At 45.2% G+C, this 14122-nt stretch overlaps 2 protein-coding genes and 1 long non-coding RNA gene across 19 annotated transcripts; 1 reads left to right on the top strand and 2 right to left on the bottom strand.

Annotated features, from left to right (window-relative positions):
* Positions 1-918: 918 nt before the first annotated feature.
* LOC112293804 (uncharacterized) lies at positions 919-8297 on the bottom strand. 12 transcript variants are annotated; one of them, XM_090256895.1, is made up of 13 exons: positions 7791-8195; positions 7211-7247; positions 6001-6059; positions 5776-5857; positions 5358-5478; positions 5162-5243; positions 4999-5040; positions 4369-4544; positions 4025-4209; positions 3330-3601; positions 2700-2822; positions 1926-2153; positions 919-1618 (listed from the first exon to the last, which is right to left on the bottom strand). In XM_090256895.1, exons 5-13 carry the CDS (start codon positions 5405-5407, stop codon positions 1592-1594), a joined length of 1185 nt encoding a protein of 394 aa, XP_090113021.1. In that variant the 5' UTR covers positions 5408-5478; positions 5776-5857; positions 6001-6059; positions 7211-7247; positions 7791-8195; the 3' UTR covers positions 919-1591. The 12 variants fall into 12 exon arrangements, 8 of the variants coding, with proteins under 8 accessions (XP_090113021.1, XP_090113020.1, XP_024399424.1 ...); XM_090256894.1 differs by lacking the exon at positions 5162-5243 and adding an exon at positions 7466-7632 and having other exon boundaries at positions 4025-4206; positions 7791-8191; XR_016507041.1 differs by lacking the exon at positions 5162-5243 and having other exon boundaries at positions 1774-2153; positions 4025-4206; positions 7791-8202.
* Positions 8298-9558: 1261 nt separating this feature from the next.
* On the bottom strand, positions 9559-14106 carry LOC112293805 (transcription factor ICE1). Of its 6 annotated transcripts, none has more exons than XM_090256898.1 (5): positions 12508-14106; positions 11414-11839; positions 10973-11167; positions 10477-10644; positions 9559-10173 (listed from the first exon to the last, which is right to left on the bottom strand). In XM_090256898.1, exons 2-5 carry the CDS (start codon positions 11690-11692, stop codon positions 10051-10053), a joined length of 765 nt encoding a protein of 254 aa, XP_090113024.1. In that variant the 5' UTR covers positions 11693-11839; positions 12508-14106; the 3' UTR covers positions 9559-10050. The 6 variants fall into 6 exon arrangements, with proteins under 6 accessions (XP_090113024.1, XP_090113025.1, XP_090113023.1 ...); XM_090256899.1 differs by having other exon boundaries at positions 12503-13881; XM_090256897.1 differs by having other exon boundaries at positions 9559-10182; positions 12503-13822.
* On the top strand, positions 10111-11137 carry LOC149987631 (uncharacterized). Its single transcript, XR_016507046.1, has 2 exons — positions 10111-10249; positions 10423-11137. It is a non-coding gene; the product is annotated as an uncharacterized LOC149987631 (long non-coding RNA).
* Positions 14107-14122: the final 16 nt, after the last annotated feature.

Below are 14122 nucleotides of genomic sequence, written 5' to 3'. Positions count from 1 at the left end.
CCACTTTAAGAATCTTGAAAAGAGTCTGCCAAAATCTTGATACAAATTGAGTTCTCCTATCTGATATAATATCCTTGGGTAATCCATGATAGCGATAGATATTGTCAAGAAAGAGCTTAGTTGTTTCTTCACCTGTGGTAGATTTTGTACATGGTACAAAATGTGCCATCTTGGTAAAACGATCTACTATCACGAATATAGAGTCATAAGAACCTAAGATTGGAAGATTCGTGATGAAGTCCATAGAAACAGAAGACCATGGTTGTTCTGGAATGGATAATGGCTAAGAAGTCCAAAAGGTCGATGATGAGGAGTTTTCGATCTTGAACAAACATCACATGATTGTACAAAATCTTTAACTGCCTTCCACATTTGAGGCCACCAAAAATCCCTATATATCAGCTCCAAAGTCTTATTATATCCAATCATGTCTATATCAATTATTTATCTCATTTATTTTGATTTGAGGCATTTATGGCCCGTTCTTCTAGCTTTATAGGGGGACAAAATTTCTTTAAGAAGTTCCATTCATACTCCTCTTAGATAGCAAAAGATGTATCTGCCAAGAAGTCAATATACCTATACAAACAAAGATTGACAAAATCCAAACTAAAAAAACTAAAAAAGAAAAATAATCAAATAAACTAATTGACTATGGACTAAATTTCAACTCAAATGGTGAACAAAATTATATTCTTACACTTTATGATAGGCATTTTTGCAGATTAAAGAACTCATTGAGTAGGTTGAAACAAGTTTATAAGGTCATGATCACTAAAAAGTAAGTAATCCAGCTATTTCCAGATTGAAGTTCGAAGGTACTTTGCATGTTGGTTAGCATTCTCATTACACCTGTGGTTCCATAAAATTCCAGATTTGAATAATATTATACCGTAGCAGTTTTAATCAAACCATCCATACAGCACCATCATTACACTCCTTAGAAGCCATAAATCTCAAGTACATGGTGAGGATCATGCTCACCAGCACAATACCCCGAATCCAGCTCTATTTCTAAGCTGGTCTGTTCGTCAGAGAGATGTGCAGAGCATCTTGTACCAAGAACAACCCTCTACTTTACTCAATGATGTGTGCTTTAAACAGGCTTCTAGTCTGAGCACAACTTCAAGCTCCTGCTCTACACGTCTCTCTTGTACTACATCAGTGCACCTCCTTTCATACGACAGCCCTGTTCTACAATGAATATCCGACACATTCTGACCAGCTTCTTGCAGGTGGAAGACGACTCTTGCAAAAGAAATCCTTTAAAACACGAGCTCTCTCAATTTGCATTCTACGCCCTATTTTGTCCGGCACCAGGGCTGGACTACAATCTCTCATAGAATACATCTTTTCAGACCCTGGGCAACACTCTCTCGACTTCAGCAAATAATTATGATAGTCCATGTTTGTAGCGTATGATATCTTATGTGGGTTGATCATCACTTAAATAGGTCATGCAAGTCTTATTTTTCAGCGCTCCTTTGCCGAAGCTCCACAGGGGCCCCTAACCCCCACTTTCTGGCTTTTCCCGTCATTCAATCCTTCATTCGAAGTAGCCATTTGCGGGCGAATCCGTTTTGGAACCACATCAATTCTTTCGACGATAGAGAAGTTCCTGTAGACGCAGCAAGTACAAGTCAAATGCCATCCGCGTTTCGTACAGTGATGCAATTCTACAACCACATAAGTTCACGACCTCAAATTGTTGAACCAGAGTTGAGATATCGGTGATAATCGATGCGTGTGACCTCGTCACCATCAAATATTCACCTTCAACCATGCTCCTCTTACAAGTTGCCCTCACTTGACGGCAGATTGAAGTTTCAAGCGTCGCCAACAGGTGCTTGCAGCGCCGATGTGCTGTCATCCGTTCTTGGAGTTCAGGAACAATTGAGAGGGAAAGAAAGCACCGACTAACTTACCAAGTTGCCATGGTAATCCCAGAAATCGCAAAGCACGCTCTCGAGTGTGTGCCCCGAAGACAGAAGCATGACCTCTTTGCCACTATCCCCTCTTGAAGCCCACGCCTTCCCTTTCGAAAGCTTGCTCAACCGCGGAGGGGGTTTGGGAACTGAAACCTGCTCAGTCTTGCTTTCCACAAGAATTTCCAGATCTGCTTCTGGCGGAGGAGACAAGCGAGTTGCAAGGAACTGGGTTGCCAACACACCACAACCAGAATCAGCGCCCGTCCACTTTTCTCGCAATTTAACCACACCACGTCTATGTGTTCATGGTTTGAACAGTGAGCCAAACCAGATCAGCGGTCATTCGTATCTAAGCTACTCACTTGGAAACAAGACGCGACGCTGTCAAATGAACCGAATAAAAAACATGATTTGGGAAGACCCAGAATGCATAAGCACGACGAGTTATCAATTCATCGGTCTCTTTCAAGCTTGTATCTAAAACACGAGCTGAGCCCGCTGCGTTACATTCGTATCAGGCCCACATTACGACGCTAAGAAAAGGTGCAACACCTGCCCTAACAGGTTGACGTGAGTTTAGCTCTCTCGGCGCCACACCATTGAAGAGGACTATGCTAGATACTTTTGACTCGACCTCCCACTTTCAAATGAAAACCGAATTCTCTTCGACGCATGGAAGAGATGCAGCCAAAAAACAGAAATAAAAATGAACTCAGTGTAAAACAATAACCCCCGATTTCTCCTGAATCAGAAGCGCGCCATGATGGTTACCTTGCACAGGTGATGGACGGTCATATTGGGAGGACAGCAAAGGTGTGGTCGTTTGAGGCTTGGCAGGGTGTCCTCGTCATCCGATCCATCATTCAAAGGCTGCAAGTTCAAGTGTACAACAAACTGCAACACAGGGTTTCTAAAACATGTCAGGATGCTGCGGTTGTGACATACATTTGATACGTACACGTGAATGCCAAATGCAACTGCACAGCTCTTAAACGCAACTACTCCTTCAGTGGAGCTGCAAGCACAAGGAATCCACGCCACACCTTCGCTGCAAATCCTCCATCGCTCTAACAAATCCGCATTCGACAACTTCAAGATCACGACGCCAGGCCGCAATCAAGGACCACGCGACATACTACCGGAGACTGGCACAACAGACACCCCAACGCATTGTTTCCCCACGTCACCACAATCCTGAAACTCTTGCACTTTGACATACTACACCAGACTGTATCACACACGTCGTCTGGCAACCCGTTTCTCGAGCACGGGATACGTCAGCTAAATCACGTGATCCTTGTTCGTTCAAGTCCTCCGACTCTTCTTTCCTCCGTGTGCAGCATTTCGCAGATGCATCCTCGTAGTACAACCTAAATTAAAATTCCAGGAGTCTTGTCTCACCTCGTCTTCCTTCTCTGTGCGAGCGGCAGCCGATAACGCGTCTGCAAGGTCCTGAGTCCGCGGCAATGACTTTATGCTCCTACTACCATTGGCCACAGGAACACCGCTGACACTTCCATACCGTGAACTTCGAGTACCTTTGGCCCAGCTCTTCAAAGTTCCTTCACCGTTGGTCGGAGAAGCGTCTCCATCACTCTCCCTCGCCAGTGAATCGGCTGGCGATTCGTCGCCAGAGAAAGAGGCGGGCGCCTCATGCTGATCACGCGTAGCTGCTGTATACAAAAGCCAACAACTTTAGGGGCCTTTCACTCTGACATCATCACTTCAGACTCGCAATTGTACTTGACCACAAACATACTGTCCAGCCTTACTTGGTGTACTACTGTTCCCGTTACAACTCAGCTCTCGCAGCCAAAGTTCGCAGCATCCGCAACTCCGGTCATGCTGAAGTTCTATTTCGAAGACGTAAGCTGAAGATCGGATAACAGCTAGAAAGATATGTGAAAGGACCCCTAAACTTTCCCGCGGCTTCCATGGAAACAGTAACGTCCGGATATTCAAGACATGCACTTTTCCAAACGCAACAAGTCTAGGTGCTCGGCATGACCTAGAACTTGCTTGCAGCGAAACCAAGTGCTCTATGAATGCAAACAAAACAAAAACAAAAACAAAAGCGTGTTGCAGATGTAACCCACCGCTCAGTGACTCGTTCTCACTATTCTCTTCACCACTAGAATAAGTCTGCACCTTGGCCCTTCGTCTCTTCGGGTTTGGCTCTGGTTCACTCTGAGTTTCGTCGCCAGAGGTAGCAGTATCAGCTTTGTCCTCGTCATAAAAGTCATCATCGTCTTCATAACGTGCTGAGCCCTCACTGTACCTGCTAAACCATTCCCCGAAAGAGAATCAGACTACGGTATTCTAGAAGTCAGGTGCATCCGAAAAAGATGCTGCAGTAAACAAGCTCGAATCATGTAATTCACTACCAACTTCCTACGAGTCCTCAAAAATCCGCGGCCACACTTCACAAGGGCTTCCTGACCTAGATCTGCGACCTCCTCGCCTTCCACGACCCCGACCTCTTTGCCTGCTCTGCACACTGCGAAAGTTGCCGTGAGCTTTCCTCACGATTGCTGCAGCCGTTGCTTTAGACGCGGTGCGCCGCCTTGCAATGGCTTCAGACTGCCGCTTGAATGTATCAGCAATATTCGCCTGAATCTGTGTCCACCCAAAAGTGACATTGTCATCAAAAACCGGATAACTGCGATGCTTTTACATGACGGGCATTTCGTTGTGAGTTCCAAACAACTGGGCCATCAGAGGCCCGAACGATTAAAGTGCAACAGACGTTGGCATCCAGACTTAGCACAATAACAAACATTTGCTGCGCTGTGACCCTCAAGGTACGGATGGCAGAAAGCAAAGGGAACCTCCTCGAACACGCAACAATCGTGTTCCCGCAAAGCAAACAATCGAAACTTAGCCCCAAACTATCAGGTGCTTTCAACTATGCCAACATATTCCCTCTCCTCAAGTCATAAGCTCCGAGTGCAAAATCAACTACCACGGAACAACGATCTCAGCTGTTCTACCAACACGTACATGAACTGCAGTGCACAACACAAGCTCAACAACTGCCCCTTTCCCTTGGAAGCGTAATAGAAACACTGACCTGTCTATTCATAAGAGCCTCATCTTCAAAAAACGCGAGTTCCTGTGGCAGAAACATGACAGATGTTCAGAGCCTTGCTTCGTGCCACATCAACCGATAGAAACACTCTGTAAAGAAGCCCGTGATGCATGAGAAACACGACAAAATTCATACGATCACAAACCAGGGTCGAATTGCTCCCCATACGAGGCGCAACAGAGCGTGGGCTGCGGCTTGTAAAGGAACCGTAATGCAACGCAAAGAGACTGATCAAAACCACACGGTTACGCCATAAGATCTCACAATTTGGCCACATGCAAACCGCTCTAATACCACTGAAGTCCATAGCACACTGACTAAAGGTTTATACAACCACGCACCTCCTCCTCGTACTCGTCCAGGTCAGGATAGATTGCAGCAACGAGAGCATCGAAATTGGGATCGTCCCTCAAGGATCGCCGGCTTGCACAATGTGTGCGGCAGGCAGGACATTCATTGTTCCTACGAGTATTTACGTTACAACAACTTCATTACCAAGTGCAATGCTACCTTCGATGTGTGTCTCCCAACGAACAACAATAGCTGTTAATTTGCAAAGTTTGTCAACACGGTACTGTAAAACAATAAGGCTGATCTATACTATGACACAATTTCCATCAAATCCTCAAACTCGAATATGTGCTCCACAAACGATCCATTCGAGTGCACTCAATCATCGTAGTTCCTCAGCCAGTGATGCATGTCGGGCACAAGTCCCAGGATTCAGAAACAGTGCCTACGCGTGAAGTACGAAATTACCCTAGCCGCATGGATTTGTCAATGCACTCCCTGCAGAATCGGTGGAGGCACTCCATAACTGTTCGTGTTTTCCGTATAATTCCTACGAACAGAGACAACCCAAATTCAACAAAGAAAAAAAAGGTTTCTCATATCACATACTCTCCATTGCACACACCGAACAGCCACCTATAACACATGCCAGAGGCACCAGCTCTTTCCGAGATAGGTTAGGACTTCACGTACCCAGGCAAATTGGACACTGCATCTCCTTGCGAATGTCTGACCGACAAACCCTGATGTAGCTGAGACAACAAACACACAGTCAGCGCCACCTTGCGAAACATTGGTTCATCACCTTCGCATCGCAACAGAACCGCGTGGTGCACCTGATTGGACGACATCACGTCGCCACGAAAACGAGGTACTGTAACTCGTGCTACAAAGACTGCCGATTGAGAAGACGCATGTCTTCACATCACACGATATCCCTTGCACCGGAATCTGGTATCATTTTACAGACTCTCCACCAAGCAGACGCTTCCCAAGGCAATTCCAATGCCGCAGTATGTGCCAACCGTGAGTTGTACTGCTGTGCTCCAATTGCAATTTCTCCTATTTGACGACCTCTTTTTGAACACTTCTCACCTTTTAACTAGATCCGTGTAACCTCTGAGGACATGAAACGATACTACCGCATTCTCAAAACAAGCCGCTGCAAGCAGTGAACTCTTGAGGATCCTCATGGGAATTACCATGACACACCATACCAGGTACGCTAAACAACAGTCGGCCGTTCAGAATACTCCCGACTGCTTCGAAAGTTGCAACGTCTTTGCCAGTACATCGAAGGGCGAATTTTACAGGGAGTCGCCTAGTTATGAATCGGTTTGCACATACATTGCAACATTCCAATCCAGTGATTCTCAAGTCTAGACCTTGTGCCACTGGCCTGTTCAGCATAAGCACCCCAATACAATTCGTTGCTCTGACCAGAATAAACTACTAAGGCCCTTGGCTGTTCTGCTCTGGAACCTGCGTTATCACTGGAAGAAGTTCGGAGTGATGTTCACAGAAACGAGTAAAGGGAGATTCTTCACAAAGTTTGGGACATTCGGTACCAGCCTACGAGCCAATCACGCTCACGTCGTCCTCCGCTTTTGCTACACGCTGCCCGTTTTGTGTCGGACGCGTCGCGATGTGAGCGAGTCCATCAGTTCGTTTATCAATTCTCGACTACTGAAGCATACATAGTCTTGTGCATGAGATAAAACTATGCGAGATACTTTGACCGGGAGACGCAAACAACAAAGAAACTCTGCCACGACACAAGGAGCCAATAAATTCAGCCAAGGAAGTGGACACGTTCCAGCATTGAGAAGTATGAGTGGCGAATTGCACCACCAGTGGAGAATAACTTTGCAGCATGGAGGTAAGGGCAGTTCCAGCAACTCACTCTTTGCCATCGCCATTGGACGGAGACAAGGGGCCACCTGACATGTCAAACACACGATAGCCACACCATATTAGCACCGCAATTAATCGGTTTAATCACTTGTAAATGCAAAGCTACGTGCAAAACACCAAATGCATACACACAAACGCGATCGCTGGTGTTGAGCAGCAGTCCACGTTAAAGAGTGGCGCCGCTGACAAAAGCGCTCTCGTCCGCACCAAAGCTTGAGTTTGCTATTCAACGAACAAAACTCACTGAATTACATCACGTCATCAATCCTACAACGGACAGCAACAGCGTCGCGCACAAAGCAGTCCTAAAACCACTGAACCCCCTGGTGTTCGATCCCACGGCCTCCGACACAATTGTATTCTAGCACGCACAAAATAGCAACATCCGAGGCACGTCGCCGCATCCGTCCCCTACATGACGAGCAAGAAATCAAGTTCATGGAGGGCAATTGGAGCTGGCACCCCGAAGCCAACGGCACGCCATCCCTGAATTACACGCAAAACACCACGCCGCGCACAACCATGGAATGAGGAAGCATGCCAGACACGAGAGCAATCAATCATCTTACCGTCTGCATTCGCTGCGCTGGGCGGCTCAGGGTCCGCTCGCCCTTGAGCTGGCATTGCAACCTCCACTTTGGCAAACTTTGTCACTCCCTCCACACCGTCTCTGGACCGACGCGCACGCGAATGAATGAAGGTGCCGCGTATCGGCCCGCGCGCCTGCCCGCACCTGCGCTACTCGGAAAGAAGCATGGAAGTGTAGAGGAAATCGGTATAATCCTGCAAGGCGCGCGGGCGATTCCACGCGGGGACCGGGATGATGATGCTGATGCTGATGCTGCTGATGATGATAAGCAAGCAAGCAAGTAAGCCTGTAAGTATTCTCTCTCTCGCCCTCTCGTTCTCTTCCCTTCCTCCCCTCGCTTGCCCTTCCGCCCTGCCGTTGCTCGCTGGCTTTGTGCTGGCTATGGTGGCTTCAGAGCAGAGCAGGCCGTGTGTTGCGGTCCCCTGCTTTCTTTCTACCTGCCCTTGTCCCCTTGGGTTGGTTTTTCCAGACGCAGCACTGCGCTCGCCCCAGGCGGGGATTTTCCGAGCCTTTCTTTCTTTCCTTAAATGGGGGGGAGGGGGGGGGGGATGTCGAGCAGAGTTTAGTGGCGTTGCTGTTATTCGACTGATGGTCTTGTGGAATGGTCCAAGTCGTGATCCTTACTGTTGTGTTGTTTTGTGAACAGGAGCTTTTCCTTGAGGTCGCGCTTTCATGACATCGTTGCTGCATCGTTTTTGTTAGTGAATCTACCATTTCTGCTTGGTTTAGCTGAAATCAGTTTATGTGATAGAATACATATATATATATATATATATAGATATATTTATTGATATATATAATTTTTTTGTTTGTTTTTTTATTTTGCTTATATTTTTTCTTTGGAAGAATATTGTATTGGTGCTTGCAAGTGATTTTTTAATTTGTCAATGGATGTTTTTCTTAATTTGAACTTTTTATTTTGAAATTGGATCATTAACTTTTAATGAGATAAAATCTCTCTTTCCTATCATTTTTTTTTTTTGCCTCATGTGCTTTTCTTATGGTTTAGAAATGGCTTTTAAAGTGTCTTCCTAAGGTATTTGTTAATTTTGCAGTACTGTAGTGCTCTTTTTGATTTTATAAACCTATGTTCACTATATTTGATTTTGCTAGCAAGTTTTAAAGAATAAATCTTAGTGATTAACTTTGACAATGAATCAAATTACATTCAAATACATACTTTGAAACAGATTTTCGTTTTATTTTACTGATAATTAGTTTTTGGAAATTGTCCAATTATTTTAGTGTAAACTTAGGGTAAACAATAATTTAAGAATGCATTTTTTGTTGTTCTCTTCAAAGGTGATATATTATAATGCTTTGATGAATTGTTATTGACATGGCAAAGAAAGATGTAATCTACACTGTTCGCTGTAATATCATAGGCCATGTCTTTTAAGTGTATTATGCTCATTTCTTTAATTTTTGTCCCAAATATGTTCATACGGTTGAAAATGTATATTGATTCACATCTTTCTTTAAGAAGTTCTTGCAACACCAAAGTAGCAAGATACCTTTTTTAAAAAAAATTATAAATTAATGTGATATGATGGAACATGCTTTAAAAAAAGTTAAATTAGTTTAATTTTTGAAATGTAAAATACAAAAAAATTATACCATTGTAAATTTTGAAAATTAATCAAAAAAATTCCAAATTTTTATGCAAAGAATTTAAAACAAGTATAGCATTGCCAAGCACTTCAAGAATATCAACAAGATCTATGGAAACATAGAACAACTAATCCATGAAAATAAAATAAAAAAATCAATTTTCAAATGGGAGGTTAAGATTGCTTGCCTCTGGTACATGCATTGATCACACATTTGGGACCATCTCAACAATAACATTTGACTTTTCATGACTACATAGGTTTACATAAATGTAAGAGACATGGATTTTTTTTTTCTTGTTATGTTTTTTTAAAAAAAAAAAAAACAAAACAAAACAAATGGCAACACTCACCACCTATTCATATGAACTATCCCTAAATATTTCCTGTTTACGAAAACATAAAAGGCGTTCCAAGCGGACCCGTTTGAATGCCACAAATGCTTTGGAAAGGCCCGGAGGTGCTCGTTGCGCTGCTTTTGAGCAGCATGTCATGCGATGGTCTCCGCACCGCACCGCAGCGTCGATGCTGCTGTGAACATTCTTCAATTTCGGAAACCTTCGGTGCCGCGAACAAGAAGCAGAATCAGCAGAAGCAGCGGCAGCAGCGCCGAGCTTCAATCCAGCGAAGTCATAGTGAGTTGTTGCCGGAAGCGTCGTTACGAATAGCATGCGCAATTATTTCTTTCAAGACGTGGTCTTCTGCCTCTGTTGGCAGAGGTTCCGGCCCCGAATGAAGCACCAACGTTCCTTTCTGGCAATTCTTATCACTCTTCGCGTTAGCTGTGTCTGCCGCGGTTATCATGCTCAAATTCTCTAAAACATATGAAGTATGGCCTATTTTGAGAATCTCTGGCTGTCTCACCTGGTGTGACTTCGAACTGCAGAGATTGGTACAGAAGAAGCTAGGACTAGCGGATGAGTTTTACATTTCAAGTTGCGAGACGAGGAGGATTTTATTTATTTATTTATTTATTTATTTTTGGTTTGTTGCCTCGAGCAGGATGCATTGCAGGTCGTTGAGGTATATCAGATCAGGAGGTGTTGCGTTTCTTACCTCCAAGCTCAAGGCTTCGAATAGGACGTTTTGGCGACACGCGATACTTGCATGCAATACTGTTATTCTCTTCGACTCTAGAGCGCTCATGATGTCCACTAGGAGCCCCGGCCGATTGGTACACGCTATGTGTACTTCTATTTTTCCCTCTTCTCGTTTCACTTCCACCTGTTACATAATCGACCACAAGCGTAGGTTAATCCATGATTGCTACTGCCGACTGTAGAGAAGGCTTTACTGTGCGCTCGTGACCATTCGCCATTCAAGTGTTTTGTGATCTCTACAAGAGCTATCGAAATAGTGTTTAGATATTTAAATCCTGGACTGTGCTCACTGTGCAAATCTCATACATTGTCCACTGAAGCTGCTTATGAAAACTTTCATCCAAACCAAGTGACTCCGAAAATTAGACTTGATGAACTCGTTTGCTTAAATTGGTCAAAGAATGCGTAGCATGAGTGATTCGTCGGTTAGGGAGGTGCAGTTGCGAACGCACCATTGGATGCTGGTACAATAAACAGATGGAGTTTGAGCTTGTTGATTGGGCATCTTGTGCCTCCTGAAATAGTAAACCGTTAGGGTTCGCAGAAGTTGTGCTCAGTGGAACAAGTTCAGTGGTGAGTTCGTCCACACTCTTTTGAAGTTTCATTATGTACTGATATGCGTCCATCAAAACAGATGCCTTCTCTTCCTGTGGAATTATCAGAAGTCTGAACTCAGAACCATTCACCACCGAGCTCAACACAGAGGATCTCATGGTTTTCACATTCATGTTTAGGTGGATGATGAGTATGACAATACTAATTCGACATTTTCATACCCATTTTCTGGATCGGAACTCTTCGTAATGGTGAAATCTAAGATGGTATGAAACCGTTGCCATTTGCTGAATTATTCAGTTGCAATTCTCAAGGAAAGTTTCTGAAGCCAAACATACCCCTAGAACACTGCCTGGTAGGATTGACCGTAAGGATGCGAGTTGCTCGTCGAGCTTGGCGTTCTTGAGCCGGCGCTCTGCGAGCACATCGTCCACGAAAACGCCATACGTTCGCTTCCCCAATCCCCGTGGAACGGGCGTGGCAAATGCCATTGGGACTTCCTCGTTTTCAGAATCTGATGAATCCACCTCTGAGAAGTACTGTTCGCCTGTTTCTTGCATGTAGTGGTCTGCACCTTCACCAAAGCTTCGGGAGGAGCTTCCATTTCCAAGAGCCATCGTCAAAATAACTGCACCGTCAATGGCTTCCAACCCCAGCCCCACCTCCGTCTTCCACTACCCTAAAATGGATGAAGGTCTGGCCGCAGGAAACGGTGAATCCCGGCTTGAGACCTTTCTCAATCTGCTCGAACGAAATCAAATTCCCTGCAAGACTAAGGATCGAGGGTGAAAAAAACTTCAGTGTACCCAGGCCCGAATTGGCTGTTGGATTGAGGAAGGAAATACCGACCAGGTCTTTCTCTGATGATCTTGTACATACACCAGTTCTAATGTCCCGTGCTGTATTTGAGTCGTACAGCTCAATGATCGGAACTGGATATCTGAGCAATTGGTGTTACTGAAAACGCAATCACGCGTCCTAAACATATGCCGTGCTCCTCACTTTCTCAAAGTTGTAGATAGCTAGAGGAAGTAACTGGGTGAGAATTTTCTTCAAAAGATGAAGGCCATGAATTTGAGAAAGTGTGACCTCTCAACACTCAACAGATGATTCTTTATCCCATAGCGACTTGCTCATATGTGCATTTTATAAGTGAAAAAGTTATTTTCGTCTACCACGGCCTGCAGGAGTGGAAACCTTAGAGTAATATCGGGCTGTCAGAGTTGGACAGGAGCATTTTCGAGTGACAAATGCTAATTAATGGACACTTGTGAGCTTTTTAAACAGTAAAACCCTTCATCGTTTAGCAGCCAAATCTTTCGATGGCTTGAGATAGCATGGGATCGCTCAGGACTCAGTTACAGATCAAAACCACATTCTGAAAGAAACGTGAGATGTCTGGACTGTAATATGAATTGTGTTCCTACCTCACCTTCAAGTGTGTCAAGACCAAGCCATTTTCTTTGAACAGTTCCCGTCAACTCTCCCAAGGCTAAATGCAAGCCTAGCACTTAAGAATCAGTTGGCACTCGGGGTTGGTACACAAGCTCCGAAGACAAGTCTCCTCGTGCCGCTAGGCCCTCCGTTCCAAAATATAAGTAAATAAATAAGTAAAAGGTGGGGGGTGGGGGCAAGGAATGGCCGCTGCTTGCAAAGTTGCCTTCAAAAGCAAAGAAACCGCACTTAAGTAGATAATAAGATTCTTGGTATGCTAGCGTAACTCCACTGATGTATTTATCAGGAACGAGGGAATGAACCCATCAGTTCGGTGCAAAGCAAATCTACAGCCACTCAACTCTGAAGAGCGTGTTTTGTACTCAGAGAGACCGGCGGCATCGCTGCCATCAAAGGTTTCGCAATGTCAAGACTAGTTTCAAGGGTAAAGAAATTTTTGTGATCAGCTAAGACACTCAAGACAAAGACCATCCGCGGGAGCTGCGGATGTGTCAGGAGAGGAGAAGACGTCTTTCCTTATTGCTCAGACAAACTGATTATGCAGAATATGGTGTCGTAAATCAGAATCTTGGTCACTCGCGACGGCAATCACGCACCCACAAACGAATTTGTAGTAATCTTCCGACTCCTAGTTTCGTCCGTGGTCACTCAAGAAAGGGTGTCTAAGCTCCCTTAATTTGCACACTATAACTCCTCCGAAAGATTTAGGATCGTCGCCTTTCCAGGCTTGCGGTTAAGTGCAACGACCTATGTGTGACGCCGCGGTTTCTGTGATGCACGCAAATGTTCGCACGAAAGGATCAATCAGCTGACATTCATGGCGACCAATCAACTAACTCACTGACGAACCAGCCAAACTACCAACCGTCGCTGTCCACGGCCTCCCTATGGTATTCTTCACGTAACGGAGAGAACATAATTCCCTACGGCACACGTAATTAAACGGAACTCGGGTCATTATCGGTGTACCACTAGTGGTGACAGCACCAATAATTCCTCACACGGGCTACACCCCGTACATACAACTCCGGTCTCTATGCCGCGACTTCATCCAGACAAGATGCTCCAAGCGTGGAACATGACCACGCTGAGAGGTACAACACAGATTTATGCTCCATAACAGCCCACCGAGGCCACACCAGCATGTCTGAAACCCTACACTCTGAATCTCAAGCCAATTTCAGTTGCGTCAAAGTTTGATTCTGCCGCAACAGCAAACATGATCACCAGGGCCAGTGCCTGGATTACACGGAGGGATGGCCAGCTAACGATCAGCAGACAGGACCGGAAGAGACGATGGGGATGTTTGCGCGATTGCCACTAGGATGTTGTTGTTGTAATCGCCACGGGGGGTGGTCGGTTCTTTCACGATCCATAGATCCCATGGGCCGCGTGCAGGGTTTTACCATATGAGCATGATTGGTCGGCGAAAGCAGCAGCAGGCGATGCTCCCCATTTCGTTTCCTGCCATCGTACGAGCTGCTAGACTCGGTGCAGCTGTTGGCGATGTTTGGTGGAGATGAAGAGGCGTTTAGCCATCGTGTGTGCGATGTCCACCCTCGTGTTCATGCCCTCCCAAGAGGTAAGATAAA

Source organism: Physcomitrium patens, chromosome 16 (assembly GCF_059467195.1).
Source record: "Physcomitrium patens ecotype Gransden chromosome 16, ASM5946719v1, whole genome shotgun sequence".
NCBI classification, from domain to species: Eukaryota; Viridiplantae; Streptophyta; class Bryopsida; order Funariales; family Funariaceae; genus Physcomitrium; species Physcomitrium patens.
The sequence above is the reverse complement of the archived record's forward strand: the minus strand, read 5'-3'. Positions and strand labels throughout refer to the sequence as shown.